This window comes from Calypte anna, chromosome Z (genome assembly GCF_003957555.1).
Source record: "Calypte anna isolate BGI_N300 chromosome Z, bCalAnn1_v1.p, whole genome shotgun sequence".
Classification (NCBI taxonomy): domain Eukaryota; kingdom Metazoa; phylum Chordata; class Aves; order Apodiformes; family Trochilidae; genus Calypte; species Calypte anna.
The window spans coordinates 39,441,915-39,456,761 of record NC_044274.1 but is presented as its reverse complement, the minus strand read 5'-3'; the positions used below and the strand labels follow the sequence as shown (position 1 = coordinate 39,456,761).

The window sequence follows — 14,847 nt, the reverse complement described above, 5'->3', positions numbered from 1 at the left end:
TTTTTTCCTTGCATTATTCTTAAATGACTCATCTGGTGATGAAATTGCTTATTACAGTTGAATTGACTTAATGCCTTGCAGCTACCAAAAGGATGTCACATTCTTCTCATCCTTAGTTACAGAGACTTACTGGCTTTTACACTCTCTAGAACTTTGGAAATTATTCAAAGCAGCATAAAAGTATTAATTTCCTATCTTTGTGAGCGTTGATCAGCAGTCACAGTCGTTCAGATCTGAAAGTCAAATGAAAAACACTGCTGATTAGCTCTGAAATGTTTTTTGCTTGTTTTAAATAATTAGTCTTTGGTCTGTGTGTAGAATTCCTAAGATCCATGCTTAGTTTATGGTAGTAACCATTTTTAGTATCTAATGCTCATCTAGCGTTTCTTATTTATAGATGCTTAGTGAAGAGGTGTGTATGCATTAGAGTTGCTTACACTATTAGATATTAGGCAACAAAACTGAGTGTTGCTCAGCTCCTATAGTCTTCATCTTTGCTGGGCAAGTTACTGGTTTCAGTTTTTCTTATTAGCTGAAATAAAATGAAAGAGAATACTGCTAATCCAGCTCTGAATTTGTCAGTTCAGTTAAGTGTAAGGACTCCTTCCTCCCAGATCAAACTGTGGCCAACTGCCAGCTGTGGACTTGGGATGTCTATTAAGGTTTTAGGGACTTCTGGGATCCTTCATTTCAGTTTTATGTGGTTGTTCCCAGTTGGTCTTCTGAAATGTTTGCCTTCCCTGAACTAGAAGAAATGGCAATGATCGAGAAAAGTGGAAGATAATGTTTAAAGAAGAGTAGTCAGCAAGAAGGATTTGCAAACTAGTTTTTAACTAAATTTATTATTTTCTGTTTATAGTTCATAAAAGCATGAAGCTTTTGCTAGTGTGCTTCCAATTTGGATCTGCCTTATTTCTCTGACCTTGGTTTATTTTTAGGAAGACAAAATTATTATACTGAGTGTCAAGCCAGCTACTAGAGTGGGCACCCAGATATGTGTGTCTTAACTCATCTGTATACAAAATGGTATCTGCTGATTTTTGTGCATGTAAAAACACCAATTACTGTGGATAAAATTGCACTGCATGTTGTGTAGATTGTGTAAGTGTGGACACTATAATTATTTGAAATATTAAGAGTGTATTATTCCAATGAGGAAAGTCTAATTTGAAATAAAGGGACCATAAAATAGCTAACTTACAGTGGTTCTGAGGCTATTGGTTTTCTATGGGAAACTGCTTTTCCTTGTAGGGGTAAGGTTCCTGTTACTGGTGCTTTTTGGGTGAGTTCTGGATGAATAACAGATTGCAGATTGGTGATGTACAGACACAATTTCCTGGATGCTTTGGAAGAGCAAAACCTGTGAAAAGCATAATCTGCTTTCCTGCCTCTGGAAAGTGTATGGACATTTTGAGGCAGTCTGAAGACACAGGACATAGGTTACTTCTTTTTGACATCTGGCAGGAGAGAAAGCAACACACTAGAGTGTTATCTGTGTAGAGGAGACATGAGCAGCTGCTTGCTGATTTCCTCCTTCCTGCAGCTGGAGATTGAGAGCATAGGGTCAGTAGCCTCAGTCTGACAGCCCTTCTGAAGCAGTAGTCCCACTTCTGACTATTTGAGAAAGTTCAATTGAAGTAATATAAGATCACTCTATAGCAGAGTCACAGTAGGCTTAATTTAGAAAAGCTTTAATACCAGTAGAATTCATGCTAGTAAATGGAAATAATGTAATTGTAGATAAATCTTGATGCGACTGCTTAATTGTGTTTGTTGTATGTCCATGAATGCTTTGAGATAAAGACAGTTAAATTTTTTTTCTTTATCTCAGTGGTCAGAAGTAATACTGGGTTACCCATCTTTGCCAGAACTCTTTGACAGTGTTGAACAGTAAATGTCCTGCCTTGATGGAAGAAAATAAAGTGTATCATACTTAAAGATGCTATATTTTTATAACGTAAACTATATAATACATATTTTGTTGGAAGGATGGAATTGTAAAGGTCTGCAGTACTTAATTTTGAAGTATAAATTACTGAAACTGGAAAAGGAGGTTTTCAAGACTGAGTATGGAGAGGGATTGGTCTTTCATATTAAAGTGGGAATGTCTTAAAAGTCTGCATGAATATACTTTGTTCTGGGAAAACAAAAAGAAGGAGGTGCATGTTTCCTGATAGTTAGAAAAGAAACCATTCTAATCTGTTCAGATCTCTTATTCTTTACAATACTTTGGGGGAAGTCTCCATTATTACAGAATGTTCTAAGGTTAATATAAATTGACTGTGAACACATGGAGACTGCTGGAATGGTTAACACACACAGTTTTATTGGCCAACCTGTCATGTTTTCTTTTCAGTGAAGACTTTAGAGGGAAATGGTAAATAGTGGGAAAAGCTTTAAAATGAAAAAATGTGTTATTTTTTGGTGATACTTTGTGTCTCAGAGTTAAATTATTTTTTTCATCACGCTATAAATATATGAGCAGTTTGAGGTGTTATGAACTGGGTAAGTCATTTACAAAATGTGTAGCTTTTGCAAGAACTTTATCAACAAAAAAACTGGATGTTGCTTAAAGTCTTTGACTCCTACATTTCTAGATTATAAAAAAAAATCAGCTTAAACTGAACTGTGCTGGTTTCCATATTTTGCAGATGCTCTGAAATTAACTCATGTAAGCTTTATCCCTGGATTCATCAGTTCAGCAATAACAGAAGATCTGCTGATCAGATACGCCCAATTTATTTCCCTGATGTCGATCCTCACAGTCTTCCTTCTGGTTCAAACTTCTCTATGACAGCAGGGGATTTCCAAGAAATTTATTCTGAGTGCAGTGAGTAAATGTAAAATTTTAGGCTACTCATGTAATTATCTTTAAGGTATTTTAATGGGACCATTTATTATAAGTACACAGGAACTGTATGCAAAAGCATGTAGCAAAAAGTACTGTAGGAAGATTTTCTTACTCAAAATCAGCTTTTCTTCTCAGTTATAAAAATATGTGGATACCTCCTTGGATAACAGGTCTGTGTTGAAGTCAGTAGTCTCTTTCAGAGTAAGACAGCATAGTAGTATTAGGAAGAGGTTGACTTAATTTAAAAAAGTGGTGTTACAAAGGGAACAGTGGAACTAGTCACTTCTGTAGTGTAAAAAAGTTAATGTGAGTATTTTATTCATTTCCTGGTGTGAATGCAAGGCAAACTGTTTCAGTAATGTAAAATTATAAATCAAACTTATAATTATTGACTGTCGATAGTATATATTTAAGAGAAATATTTTGTGGAAATAGGTTATCAAAGACTGAGGCTTCCGTCAGTACAAAAACTGGGGTTTTTTGTGAGGTCTGGGTAGTTGTGCTGTCCTCTTTGAAGCTAGGAAGTAATGCTTTACAGTTAACATAATGTTGATGGAACCTGCAGGATACTATCTTTAGAGCTTGCTCTTCCAATTGCATATTTAGGATTTATTTTTCCAGTACCTGAAGGGGGCTTACAGAAAAGCTGTGGGAGGGTATTTTACAAGGACATGTAATGACAGGGCAAGGGGTAGTGGGTTTAAACTGGAACTAAGTAGATTTAGGTTAGACATGAGGAAGAAATTCTGCAGTGTGAGGGTGGTGAGACAGTAGCTCAGGTTGACCAGGGAGGTTGTGGATACCTTATCCCTGAGAGTGTTCAGCTGGAAATTGGAAGTGGCTTTGAGCCACCTGGTCCAATGAGAGATGTCCCTGCCCATGCAGGGGGTTGGAACTAGATGATCTTTAAGGTCCTTTTCATCCTGAACCATGCTATGATTCTATGATTTGATGAAGAGTAGCACTTACACAGTTCTTCTGTGTATAGTCTAATATTATAATATGTTCCTATTTGCAAGTCACTATTTTTTCCTTATGCATTATGGGATTATCAACTGAGACATATTTTTGCTGCTTCCACCTTTCTGTCCCTACCAGACTCATGCCAGTCTTTGCTGGGATTATATAGCTATTGCTCTGTCCTCTATTGTTCAGCTAGACTTCCATATATTTTCTTGTAGGAACCTTTCTTAGATCTGCTTAATTTTCTGAAGGTTCTGCCTTACATTAGAACATCTAATAATGGCATAAATTGAGACTTAAATTTTTATTTTTACTTGCAGAACTTAAAACTTTTGAAATTTAAAGGATGCATTTTTAGAGAAAAACAGGGACACTTGTGCTTTACAAGGTAGACTTGAAAGATCCTGCTTGTTTATTAGAAAGAAATAACAGCTGGAGAAATATTCAGATACTGAGTAAAGTCTTTTAAAGCTATGTGATTTGTGGAAATACTGTTTAGTGTACAGACTTGAATTGTTCTAGATATTAGCTAGACAGGCCCAAAACCACTGAATGTGTTTGCTGTTGTAATTCTAACAGTTGTGGCAGTGAAGTTTGTAGGAAAGTCTATAACCTCGTAAAATGTACCTCATTTTATATAATGTATATGAAAATGTTATTAAATGCATAAATAATATATTTTAGACTGGATATGTGCACAGGCATAGATCACCTGATGCTAAGCCTAACTGTTAATGACATAAAGCAAAATGTTTATTCACTTGTGAACTAATGAGCCTTCAGTTGTTAGTTCAAGGTAGTGCTGAGTGTTACAATACTTGGGTTAAGTGATGAACTGTTATAGGGGTAGAAACATTGAGACTAATCTCTATATAATTTGCTATTTTTGTGCAGATACATGGGACTGCATAGCAACTTGTTTCTTCATAGATACAGCACATAATGTTATTGATTATATTGACACTATATGGAAAATACTGAAGCCTGGAGGAATATGGATAAATGTAGGCAAGTGTCACCAGCCTCTCTTCCTGCTAGTCCTGATTTATGTGTGGTAACATATTGGACATCTGGTACTTTAAAGGAGTTTTGGGGGTTAATATGTCTGTGCTGAAAAGTCTGTGCAGCTGCATAGAAATATCTAGGGCTTGGAAATTAATTTCAGTTGTGTTCAGGATATGTCCAGAAGATTGCTAATGAGAAGCAAGTCAGCATCATGTGATGTTTTTAGGTGAGGTAATTTTTCCTAGTGGTAGGTTTTGCATTCATCCATCAAAGATTTGTTATTTGACATATGTAGTGTCATCTCTTCTTTTTTTGCTGCTTTTGTAAGCAAATGCAACTTCTGCATGTAAAGACATCCTTGCATTTTTTTTTCATCTGTTGTCTAGCCTGTACTGTGCTTCTCATCAGAAGTTTTGGGAAGATTCACGTAAGCCTTGACTCAGAAGAAGATAGGCTTAATTTAAGTCTCTGGTGGTGAAGGAGAAGCAGACAAAACTCGGCAGTTAAAACATTTTGTGTAGTAGAAACTGGCCAGTCACTTGAAAGTCAGTCAGTAAAGTATGTACAGCCATCCTGTCCAGTCATAAAATGTATGAGCTCCTGAGTAGACTGCGTCCTACCTTTTGTTGTGTAGGGACAGCAGTGATGCTGTCCAAATTTCCAAACATCAGAACTGTTAAGGTAAAGCAAATACGATCTGGTAGGAAATGAGTCTTAATTTTTTAACGAACAGTTAAATTAACCTGTTTTCATTTTGCATTGACTCTGAAATTCATTATAAAAATAATATTTGAGTGATAGAAATCAATTCTTTTGTCTCTATTTGAATATGTGAGCCTTATTTGCACTTTGTGATTTTTAATTTTTTATCTTTTTGGTTTTTTAATATGCATTTCTGTTTTATCTTTGTACTCTAGGTCCTCTCCTTTACCATTTTGAAAACTTGGGAAATGAACTTTCTATAGAATTAAGCTATGAGGATATAAAAAATGTTATACTGCAATATGGATTCCATATAGAGGTAAAAAGATGCTGTAGTTTGCAATAAATAGTATTGATACAATCCAGACAAAACTCCCTTGAATAAGCCTTTACTTAAATTTAGTTCAACATAATGGCATATTCTAATAATGTCTAGGATAATAAAATGTTTGTGTGTTGCAAATTATTTGATTTCCTGATTTTAACTGTAGAGATGGGCCTCTACAACTTTGTAAATACTTTTTTTTTTCCTTACCAAGACAGATTTATGTAGTTCTTGTGAAGGTGTTTTTAAAAACTGCTTTTTTGTTGTTTTTTTTTTTTCAGATGGAGAAAGAATCTGTACTGTCAACTTACACTGTGAATGAACTCTCCATGATGAAATACTACTATGAATGTGTGTTGTTTGTGGTGAGAAAACCAGAATAGAAGTGGTCTAAATAGAATCATAGGAAAAAAATGTTGGCTTGAAAGGTAGAAATGAGAATAAAATGGACTGAGTGATGTCTGGACACAACCTCAAATCAGTGGTGCCTTCATATTCCTAATAGGATTTAGATAGTGTCTATTTTCTTAATATTTGTGTTGCTATCCAGACATGTACTATGACATGCATATTTGTAATATACTTGTGAAAACAGAGGAGATGTTCACATACACTGTATTTGCGCTTTGGAATGCATTAAAGATCAAAAACATTGAGAATAAAATGTCATGTTTACCATAATCAGGCTAATTCTCTGCATAGGCTGCCTCATTTTTCATAGATACTTAATTACTGCCTTTTTTCTACATTGTGATGTTAGGAATGCATAGAAGTACTTCCTGTACTACCTGTGTCACATTTAGAGAAGTATTTCTAAACATATACTTAAATTATAAAGTTTGAAATGGTTGGAAAAGTGTAAAATTGTTGATAGATATGATAGCCATCAGAACTTTTACAGGATTTCCTGTAAAACTACTAAAGTAGATTATTATACAAATTCTACTCTTCGTACTACTGTTAACAATTTAATCAAAAGTTTGAACCCATATGCAATTTAAAATATGTGAAAGCAGAGCACTGCATTAAGAAACAACAGCATGTCACAAAGAAGTATTTTAGCTTCAGTTCACAAATAACACCGACTTTGATTAATCTGGTAGTGTTGACACTGAAATATTAGATGTTTTGCCATCTAAAAATATGGTGATTTTTGAGTCACCTACTGACTCGCTCAAGACAGAGTGAAGCAGTTATTTTTTCTTAAACATAATAAAGTCATGTTATACCCTGAGCTCTTTTAAAAAAAGTTGACAACATAGCTGAGTTACCCATTCCATGTATAGGTATGCAACAGGAAAAGCCGTGTTCCTCAAAGAGGAAAAATAAAGTTAGATGTAAAGAATATGCACTGTAACTTAATCATCTCTCCTGAAGTCAGCACATGCAGGCCAATTGGTAGACAGTTCCTTGTAACTTCAGGCACTTTACCCTTGTGACTTAGTGACTTCTTGGTTCCTTATCCTAATGTTGGGTTTTTTTCCTGGTACAGGTAGTTTAGGTGAATATTTACAAGCTGTGATGCTATACAGGAGGCTGAATCACTTAGAAGGTAGATACATGAGAAAACATTGAGGGAAGGCATCATGTTAGCTATCTCTTAATATATTGGTTACTCTATCATTTTGTCAATTTTCAGAAATTCCTTTGAAGTATAGAAATTTCTATATAAAATTTCCTTAAAAATAAGAAATCCAAGGGGCTCTTCTTACTTGGTCATAATAACATGGAACAATACCTTTTTATTTCTTATTATTTCTCTCCCCTTTTTTTCGTGGTGATGTCCTAATCACATCACTTTTAATAGCTCTGTTAGTGGCTTTTGGATTTTTTTCCCAGTAAGGCAAGAAACTTATGCCCCTATTACTAAACTAAAAAAATCTGCAAGGAAGAAACACTTCTATTACCATTTCAGCACTGCACAAGGCCACGTGCCTGAGTATGAGTAGTAGTGTGCCCCTTTCTGTTCAGGATCCTTATTGAGAATAAACACTTGTGATCTACAGAAGTTCTTAATTAGGATTTTGCTTAAACTATTATCTTATTTGAACACTTAAAAATGATTTCAAGTTGCTTTAATTTCCTTACTATTTCATTAGCTCTTGAGGGACTTTGTGATTCTTCGATTTAATTCTGATTTTTTTTTTCACCTTAGTTAGACTTGCCATATTTTACTGATTTTTTTTTTCAAACTCCTTAAAATAGGACAAGATTAACTGAATGCTGATTATGCTGGTGGCAGTATTGCCCAATTTCTGCCTCCTACTTAGGCTGTAGTTACACTTGAAGCCTAGTAGTCTTGTTTTGCATAATGGGCCACTCAACTCTTGCTTTCTGCTTGAATGTCACTATCTTCAGTTCTGATGGCTTTGTTCTTTGCCACCGCACCTTCTTTTTTTTTCCCCAAAATGTTTTTACTTACTTTTACCAGGTATACAGTGATACTTCTGTTTCTACTCTTAAAAATGTCAGCTTTCCCGAATCTTTACAGTAGTACCAGTCGCATTAAGAGCTGGAAGCTTGTAAGTTCTATGAGTTAGTAGTGTTATGCCTGCAGCTGTATTTGAGTTCTTAAAATGCATCACTTTTATGCATGGGGATAATTGTGTATTACTGAATGTGGTAACATTCTTCTTTTCAGTTGTATACATGGAGTGGGGGGGGATAGATGCTTGAGGTGTTCATCAGCTGAAGCCAAGACCATTTACTTATGTCACTCTTAAACTGTACATGGTATCAGGTGTAAAATAAAATGCTGCATAATCCTCACTGTTATACTTCTTCATATGGAATAAGTTTGACCAATGTAAAGCGTCCTGTATTTTTATTTATGTGTAGATCACACTAAAATCAGTTAAGGAGGTAAGAATAGGAGGTTGCCCGCGGTTTTCAGCATGTGTAACAGACTTGATTTTTCTGGGATATTAAAGTTTGCAGTATGAAGTGATGTCGCTCAAGTGTGATTTTTATCCGTCGCTGTCCAGGCCGGATGCGTCTGTGGATACTTCTCCGTCCCGCCTTCCCTCCCCTTGCCGCAGCACCGCCTAACGCCTCACGCCTCCCGCCGCGGCCGCTCTCGCGCAGCTCGGCGGCGAGCCGGAGAGCGACGGGCAGGGGGCGGGAGGAGGGCGGGGCCGAGCACCGGCGGCGGGGCGGGGGCCGCGCATGCGCTCTGCGAGGGGGCGCGGAGTCGCTGCGTACGTTCCCGGGGGACGCGGGCTCGGCGGAGGTGCCGGCGCTCGGCCCCCTCATGGCCAAGCGGCGCGCGGAGCCGTTAGTGTGCCACGTGCCTATCAAACGGCTCCTGCGCGAGCCGCCGCCGTTCGCCCCCCGCGCCGTCGCCCCCGACCGGCGCTCCCGGGGCGAAGCGGCGAGCGCTGGCCCTGCCGCCCCGAAGCGGAAGCTGGAGGAAGCCGAGGCACCGCCGGGCAAGCGGCCCGGGCTGCGGGGGAGCGGCCTCCGCGGGGAGCAAGGGGACGCGGGGGGCAGGCGCCGGCGGCGTGGCGGTTCTGCGGCGCCCCAGGACGAGCGGACGGCCGAGGGACGCGGCCGCCCCAGCGGCAACGAGCGAGCCGCCGCTGAGGTAACGGAGCGGGGCTGGGGCGGTGGGAGGCTTCCCGGGAGGATGCCGTAGTGTCGTTGTGACCGAGCGCGGGCTGCTTGCCTACGGGGAGAGAAGATCTCGGGCGGTGTTGGTGAAAGCTGAAGCGCCGCTGGCACCCGGGGGGGCCGGCGGGTCCTGGGGCCGGCGGAGCGGCTGAACGGGCCGGGGGGCGGGGGCTGCGGCTGCCGAGCCTTCGCCAGGCACCGCTGAGCGCATCCCGCCTCCCGTGCTGTGCCTCCCTCCCCTAGTGGTGGTCGGTCCTGGTCCCATGAAGCTTTTGTTTCGTCCGTTTTTGTTTTTTCTTCTCCCACTGCAGAAGGAGTCATGTTTCTAGATCTTTCTTTTTCGGCTATAGAAGAAATGGTAATAAACGGCCTCTCTGGGCTTCGCCGTAAAGTCTGTGAGCCACACTCCCATCCAAAAGTACGGCGGAAGCTGGAAGAGTTTATTTTGGTACCATGTCTGTGTTAGAGGGTGCAGATCAGGCTTACTGCAATATATGACAACTAACTTAACTTTTTTGTTTGGGATGGGATTCAGTAAAGATAACAGCTTTCTTTGAACTAAAACATCTAGGAAAGGCAGTCATCAGGGGAAGGGGATCAGTTACCTAATAATTAGGATGTAGTGAAATGTTCGCTTTACTTCCGATGTTTCTGATAGACTTTGGACAACGTACGTTCTGCTTCTTTGGCCTTCACCATATCTTGCACAATAGGCTATAAAAATTTTTACTAGGAAGGTTTTAGTTTTGTAAAAATAAAATGCTACATCAGGTTTTATGCCTATCCAGAAGGTTTTCATATAAATGACACCTTTCCTCCCACCTTTTAAATAAGATGGAAGTATTAAATCCAATGATAAGGAAGTGGCAAAAAGTCTGACCTGGTCAAATGGACTTTGAATTCCAGTTTTATACTGGTTTTGAAAAGATCAGTCACTTGATAGTTATGTAATTTAAGACAAAAAATTATTTCTCAGGCCCTGCCTCTTTTTTTTCTGATGGGCTGGGTTTGGTTTGAGGGGTTTTTTTGGTGGTGAATGGTAGAATTAAAACCCGAAAGAGCTGTGGAAGACATTCCTTCTTCCATGGAAATTATACATGCTCATTAGTTTGCACTGTTTAAATGCAAACATAACCTTCATTTCTGAAGAGAGTACAGATGTCTTCTGAAGCCAAGCAAATTGAACAAAATGAGCAAATCTCTGCAGAACCATTTTGTTCCATCACAAATATGATGCTGAATTCTTTACTCATCCCTAGGATTATTAACCATAATGGTGTAAGCTTTAGCAGTGGGAGGAAAGTAACAAGCCCTCTGGATTTACACACAATAAAGAGACTTTCTACAGAATGTAGGACTATATTTTTAACATGTTCTTTTCCTAAGTACAGTTTTGTATAAAATATATTTTCTCTTTAAAGTAAAGCTGAGTTAACAGCTGGCAATAGATGTTTCTTCCATCTTCTGTTTGTTTTCAGTTTTTACAAAGGTATTTCTGATGATGATTTTTACATCGTTCTGAAAATATAGCTATAGGTTGGCACTGTTCTTTAGCGGTTTGTTGGTTGTGTCGTTAATTAAATTAATAAGTATGATCTGAATGCTGCTAATTCCACAGTGGTTTTGTTAACCTTACAAGCAGTCCAGTTCTGTTACTGTGTTTGCACGTGTCTTCTGTTCTTCTTCGGCTTGTTCATTTTCATATGTATACTTTAAATGGAAAACATAGTTTATGTATGTATTTCTTTATTCTTAGGAGTAGGGAGGAAGCATAATTTTTCTAGTATCTGACAAAATCTAGGGACAATACTTAACTACAGTTTTTTTTTAACTTTTGTATTCTTTCATGGACCCATCAGACAAAGCATGAAATTTTTCAAGAACCATACCAAAACAGTTTGTTAAAAATACTTCTGTTCAGCACCCTTCACAGTTGAGACATTAAACTAACGTATTCTAAAATTCCATTTGGATAATAAGCATAGTATAACTGAGTGTTAAATGGAGATGCATTTTATGGCAGCATTCAGGTTTTTACATGTCAGAAGAAAATACATGCTCAAGACCTAAAGAATGACTTAAGAATTCCTCTCCTTGTATGTATCATGTCCATAGAAATGTGCAGATTGCTCACTGTTTATAATCCAGCTTTGTTATTATAAGCAGTGTGTTTTCCAACAGATAAATAATTCTATAATTTCCAAGTAAATAGTAAATAAATAAGAAGTAATAAATAAGTACGTTTTTCCAAGGTTTTTCTTGTAGTACTTATGAGTTCTTAAACTTTACCCTTCCTGCCTCTAAACCGTTCAGTCCTCTCTCTAGAGGAGATCTTAATTTTCTCCATGTATACCTGAGTACAAAATGTAGGTACAGAAATGCAGCGTGTTAGAAAATCAGCACAGTGCTTTTACCTTTCCTGCAAGTATCATATTCTGATACAATTCTAAAAAAAAAATTCTTCTAAACAATTCTTCTCAATACCAGCTTCTAAATGTGCATGAAATTTGTATAGCATTGTAAGAAGAAAAAACAGTGAAAAGGTTTTGTATGTCAGGTCCAGTCACTCTACAACTTCTACAGTATTGTTCTGTGCAAAGATTGAAAGTTGAAGAAATTTTTTGAGTTTTATTGAAGTATTTCCCAGAGGTTTTACAGTAGTTCTTTGCAAGAATATTTAAAAGGACAAAGCTACATTATGATTTGGTTGAGACTTGCTATGGTGTTTTCATTAGGAATAGCTCATTTTTGCTGTATAACAAATTAAAGAGTGCTAATATGGAAAAGCTGTGTAAGACTTTTTATTATTTTTTACTGCTGTTATACACATTAATGTTTTATTTTTCTCTTTTTTCAAAGCAAGAAGATTTCTTCCAATATAACTCATTCCTGTATTGGAGAACACCATTGCCTGCTGTTGATTTGTCTGATATTCAGAATCTAGATGGAGACACTCCACCAGAAGCTAAAATGCCATCAAAAACTGATACCATGGAGACTGAAATGGAGACCTGATCAGTTGTTTCATAGTTGTTCATCTACTTACAGGAAACTTGTCTTTATTTGGATTCAAGTTTATCTACTGGGAAGAAAAATAAGCATGCTTCTGCCTTCTTGAAGAAACAGTGTTATGTCAGTCCAAAAAACCAAGTCTGTCTAAGCACATGGGATTATTGCTGTGAGGTACTTAGTAGTACACTGTTTGGAGGTGTACAGTGTGGAGGAGGCTGTGATGTCTAGCAAGTATGCTTGAAAATATGCAGGCTGGCTAAAGTAAGAGTACAAAAAATTAGAACTTTGGGATGGAATTAAAAGAAACAGGTGGTTATGTTACATAGCAGAAGGCAAGGGAAAATGATTTTGCCTAGCCTGGAACAAAAAGATGTAAGTGTGGTAGCTGAAAGCGAAGTATTTATAATGTGAATTTATCATAAAGCACAGAAACTGTATGATTTCAGTGTTTGGTTTTGCCTTTTAGTGTTCTTAATGTGTAATAGCTAAACCAAAAAATAAGAGTCTACCAAAACCAGACAAAACATTCCCTTTTCTATGCAAACAAAAACCAAGTATGGCAGGGAAGGGGATGGGAAAGGGGATACTTTATTTTGTAAAATGGCACTGTTCTGAAAATTTTTCGTATTCTACTTAAGAAAAAGTTTTTTCATCTTCACCTTTTCACATTACCCAAAGCTGTGTGGAGCCAGCTTCTAAGCTTTTGGTCCATTTTCATATTAGTGCTGTTCTTATTCTCTGTTACTTAAGGTCTGAACAAATTCGTACCAAAATGGAGGTATCTGCAGATGTGTCACATAAAGTCAATGCAGTGTAGAATTACCATATACATTTTTCAGACAACTGACTAAGATGTAGTTTTTGCAAATTCTATGGATCTTGGGAAAACTTTTTACAGAACTTAATTGAATTAGTGTTTTTTGCTGTGAAATGCAAACTTACTGCTTTTTTTATTTATTTGCAAGTTGAAGTACATTTACAAATACTTGTCTTTAATAATAGACAAGACATATGGGCAGATATGTCATGTGTGATTTGTCACGAAGGACAGCAAACACTAATTTTTTCTGGAATTATCATTGGACAAGGCAACTTGAGATTTTTTTAATGTACTTGCTGAAGGACAATAAAGTTTGTGTGTATTTGAAAACTAGGACTATGTGTGAGCTTCTTAATGTTTAATGAGATTGTTATTTCTATAACTTTGTTATTTTATTAGCTCTTTTTGCTTAAAATAGTTAGCTTGTCACCCTTCTTAGTAAACATTTAGAATTTTTTTTTTCGGTATTTGCTCTGCAAGGAATCTTCATTTGTGAAGTGCTTGTTTAGGTTTTTTGGATCTCTAGTGCCCAGAGAAGTAAGGAGGTAAGAATTTCATGGTGCTAGTTTGGATATGCTACTACCTGCTATTTGCTTAGTTGGATACATAATTTTAAAATATTTTTTTTTATATATGTACATTTTTAGTTATATTTTTAAAGTCCAAATATATCATCTTGTCTTAGGAGGTACTTCTCAAACTTTTTTTTTTTTAAATTTCTTTTTCAGCAAGAATTCTATCTCTCTTACATGTTTACTATAGCCTGTACAAATTAGTAAGGAAACAGATTTGTTGAGATGTTTGATTTAATTTCAGTTTTACACTAGGTAATATACACATTCCTATAATTGTATTTTTTATAATATTTCATGCCATCTAGTATCTGTTATTTTGTATTATTAGCTAGTATCTTTACAGATGTACTTTTGTCACTTAAAATCTTGGAGCTTGATACACTGCAGGTATGCATCAATAGACTTTTAGTGTTTAAGATTGTAGTGTTAAAATCGTCTCTCTTCCTCTGTATTCACAGGACAGGAGGTGTTTTATCATATTTTGCCTGTTCCATAACGAATAAGCCCTTTAACACAAATCAAGCTTGCACTGTGTTGTAGGCTGTTAGTTTACTTCATTTGCAATTATGCTGTAGGCAAACTCTTTCCTCTTAGTTTGTTCTAGTCCTGGGCTGTCGGTTGTGGTCTGGAATGTTATGGCTACTTTCAGAGCATTTGCTGAGCTGTGTAATTATTTCCATTCATCTGTTTGCAAATAGAGGCAAATTTAAAAGCCTTGGAAAATCTTTTGAAGTTAGTCTGAGTTAAGGTAATACAGAAGGCTAGCCAGTTGAGGGGGAGTGATGGTAGATTACATGAACTTTGCATTAGAGCTGTCAAAAGATGTAACTAAGACATGTCATTCATTGCTCAGTGTCTGGTGTTTCCAGATTACATGTGTCACTGAGGCCTACCAAAACACTGGTGTCGACTTCCAGTTCCATTTTTCCAGAGACCTCTTGTTCAAAGGCTGTACATAAACTGGAAGTGTGCTTAAGATGTTTTA

The 14,847-nt window shown here is 37.4% G+C and overlaps 2 protein-coding genes across 3 annotated transcripts in view; both read left to right on the top strand.

The window, feature by feature from the left end:
- CARNMT1 (carnosine N-methyltransferase 1) overlaps positions 1-8,793 on the top strand; it is a 34,591-nt gene extending 25,798 nt beyond the window's left edge. For both annotated transcript variants that reach the window (XM_030467109.1, XM_030467108.1), the window contains 4 exons: positions 2,652-2,830; positions 4,709-4,822; positions 5,737-5,840; positions 6,128-8,793. In XM_030467109.1, the coding sequence (XP_030322969.1) occupies positions 2,652-2,830; positions 4,709-4,822; positions 5,737-5,840; positions 6,128-6,229 (499 nt within the window). In that variant the 3' untranslated portion in view covers positions 6,230-8,793. The remainder of the gene's footprint in view (positions 1-2,651; positions 2,831-4,708; positions 4,823-5,736; positions 5,841-6,127) is intronic.
- Positions 8,794-9,047: 254 nt separating this feature from the next.
- CZH9orf40 (chromosome Z C9orf40 homolog) lies at positions 9,048-13,620 on the top strand. The gene is made up of 2 exons (XM_030467220.1): positions 9,048-9,429; positions 12,315-13,620. Exons 1-2 carry the CDS (start codon positions 9,097-9,099, stop codon positions 12,468-12,470), a joined length of 489 nt encoding a protein of 162 aa, XP_030323080.1. The 5' UTR covers positions 9,048-9,096; the 3' UTR covers positions 12,471-13,620.
- Positions 13,621-14,847: the final 1,227 nt, after the last annotated feature.

Coding starts and splice junctions, on each gene's coding strand:
- CZH9orf40 (XM_030467220.1), top strand. CDS start 9,097: ATGGCCAAGCGGCGCGCGGAGCCGTTAGTGTGCCACGTGCCTATCAAA. Junction 9,430..12,314: donor ACGAGCGAGCCGCCGCTGAG/GTAACGGAGCGG, acceptor CTTTTTTCAAAG/CAAGAAGATTTCTTCCAATA.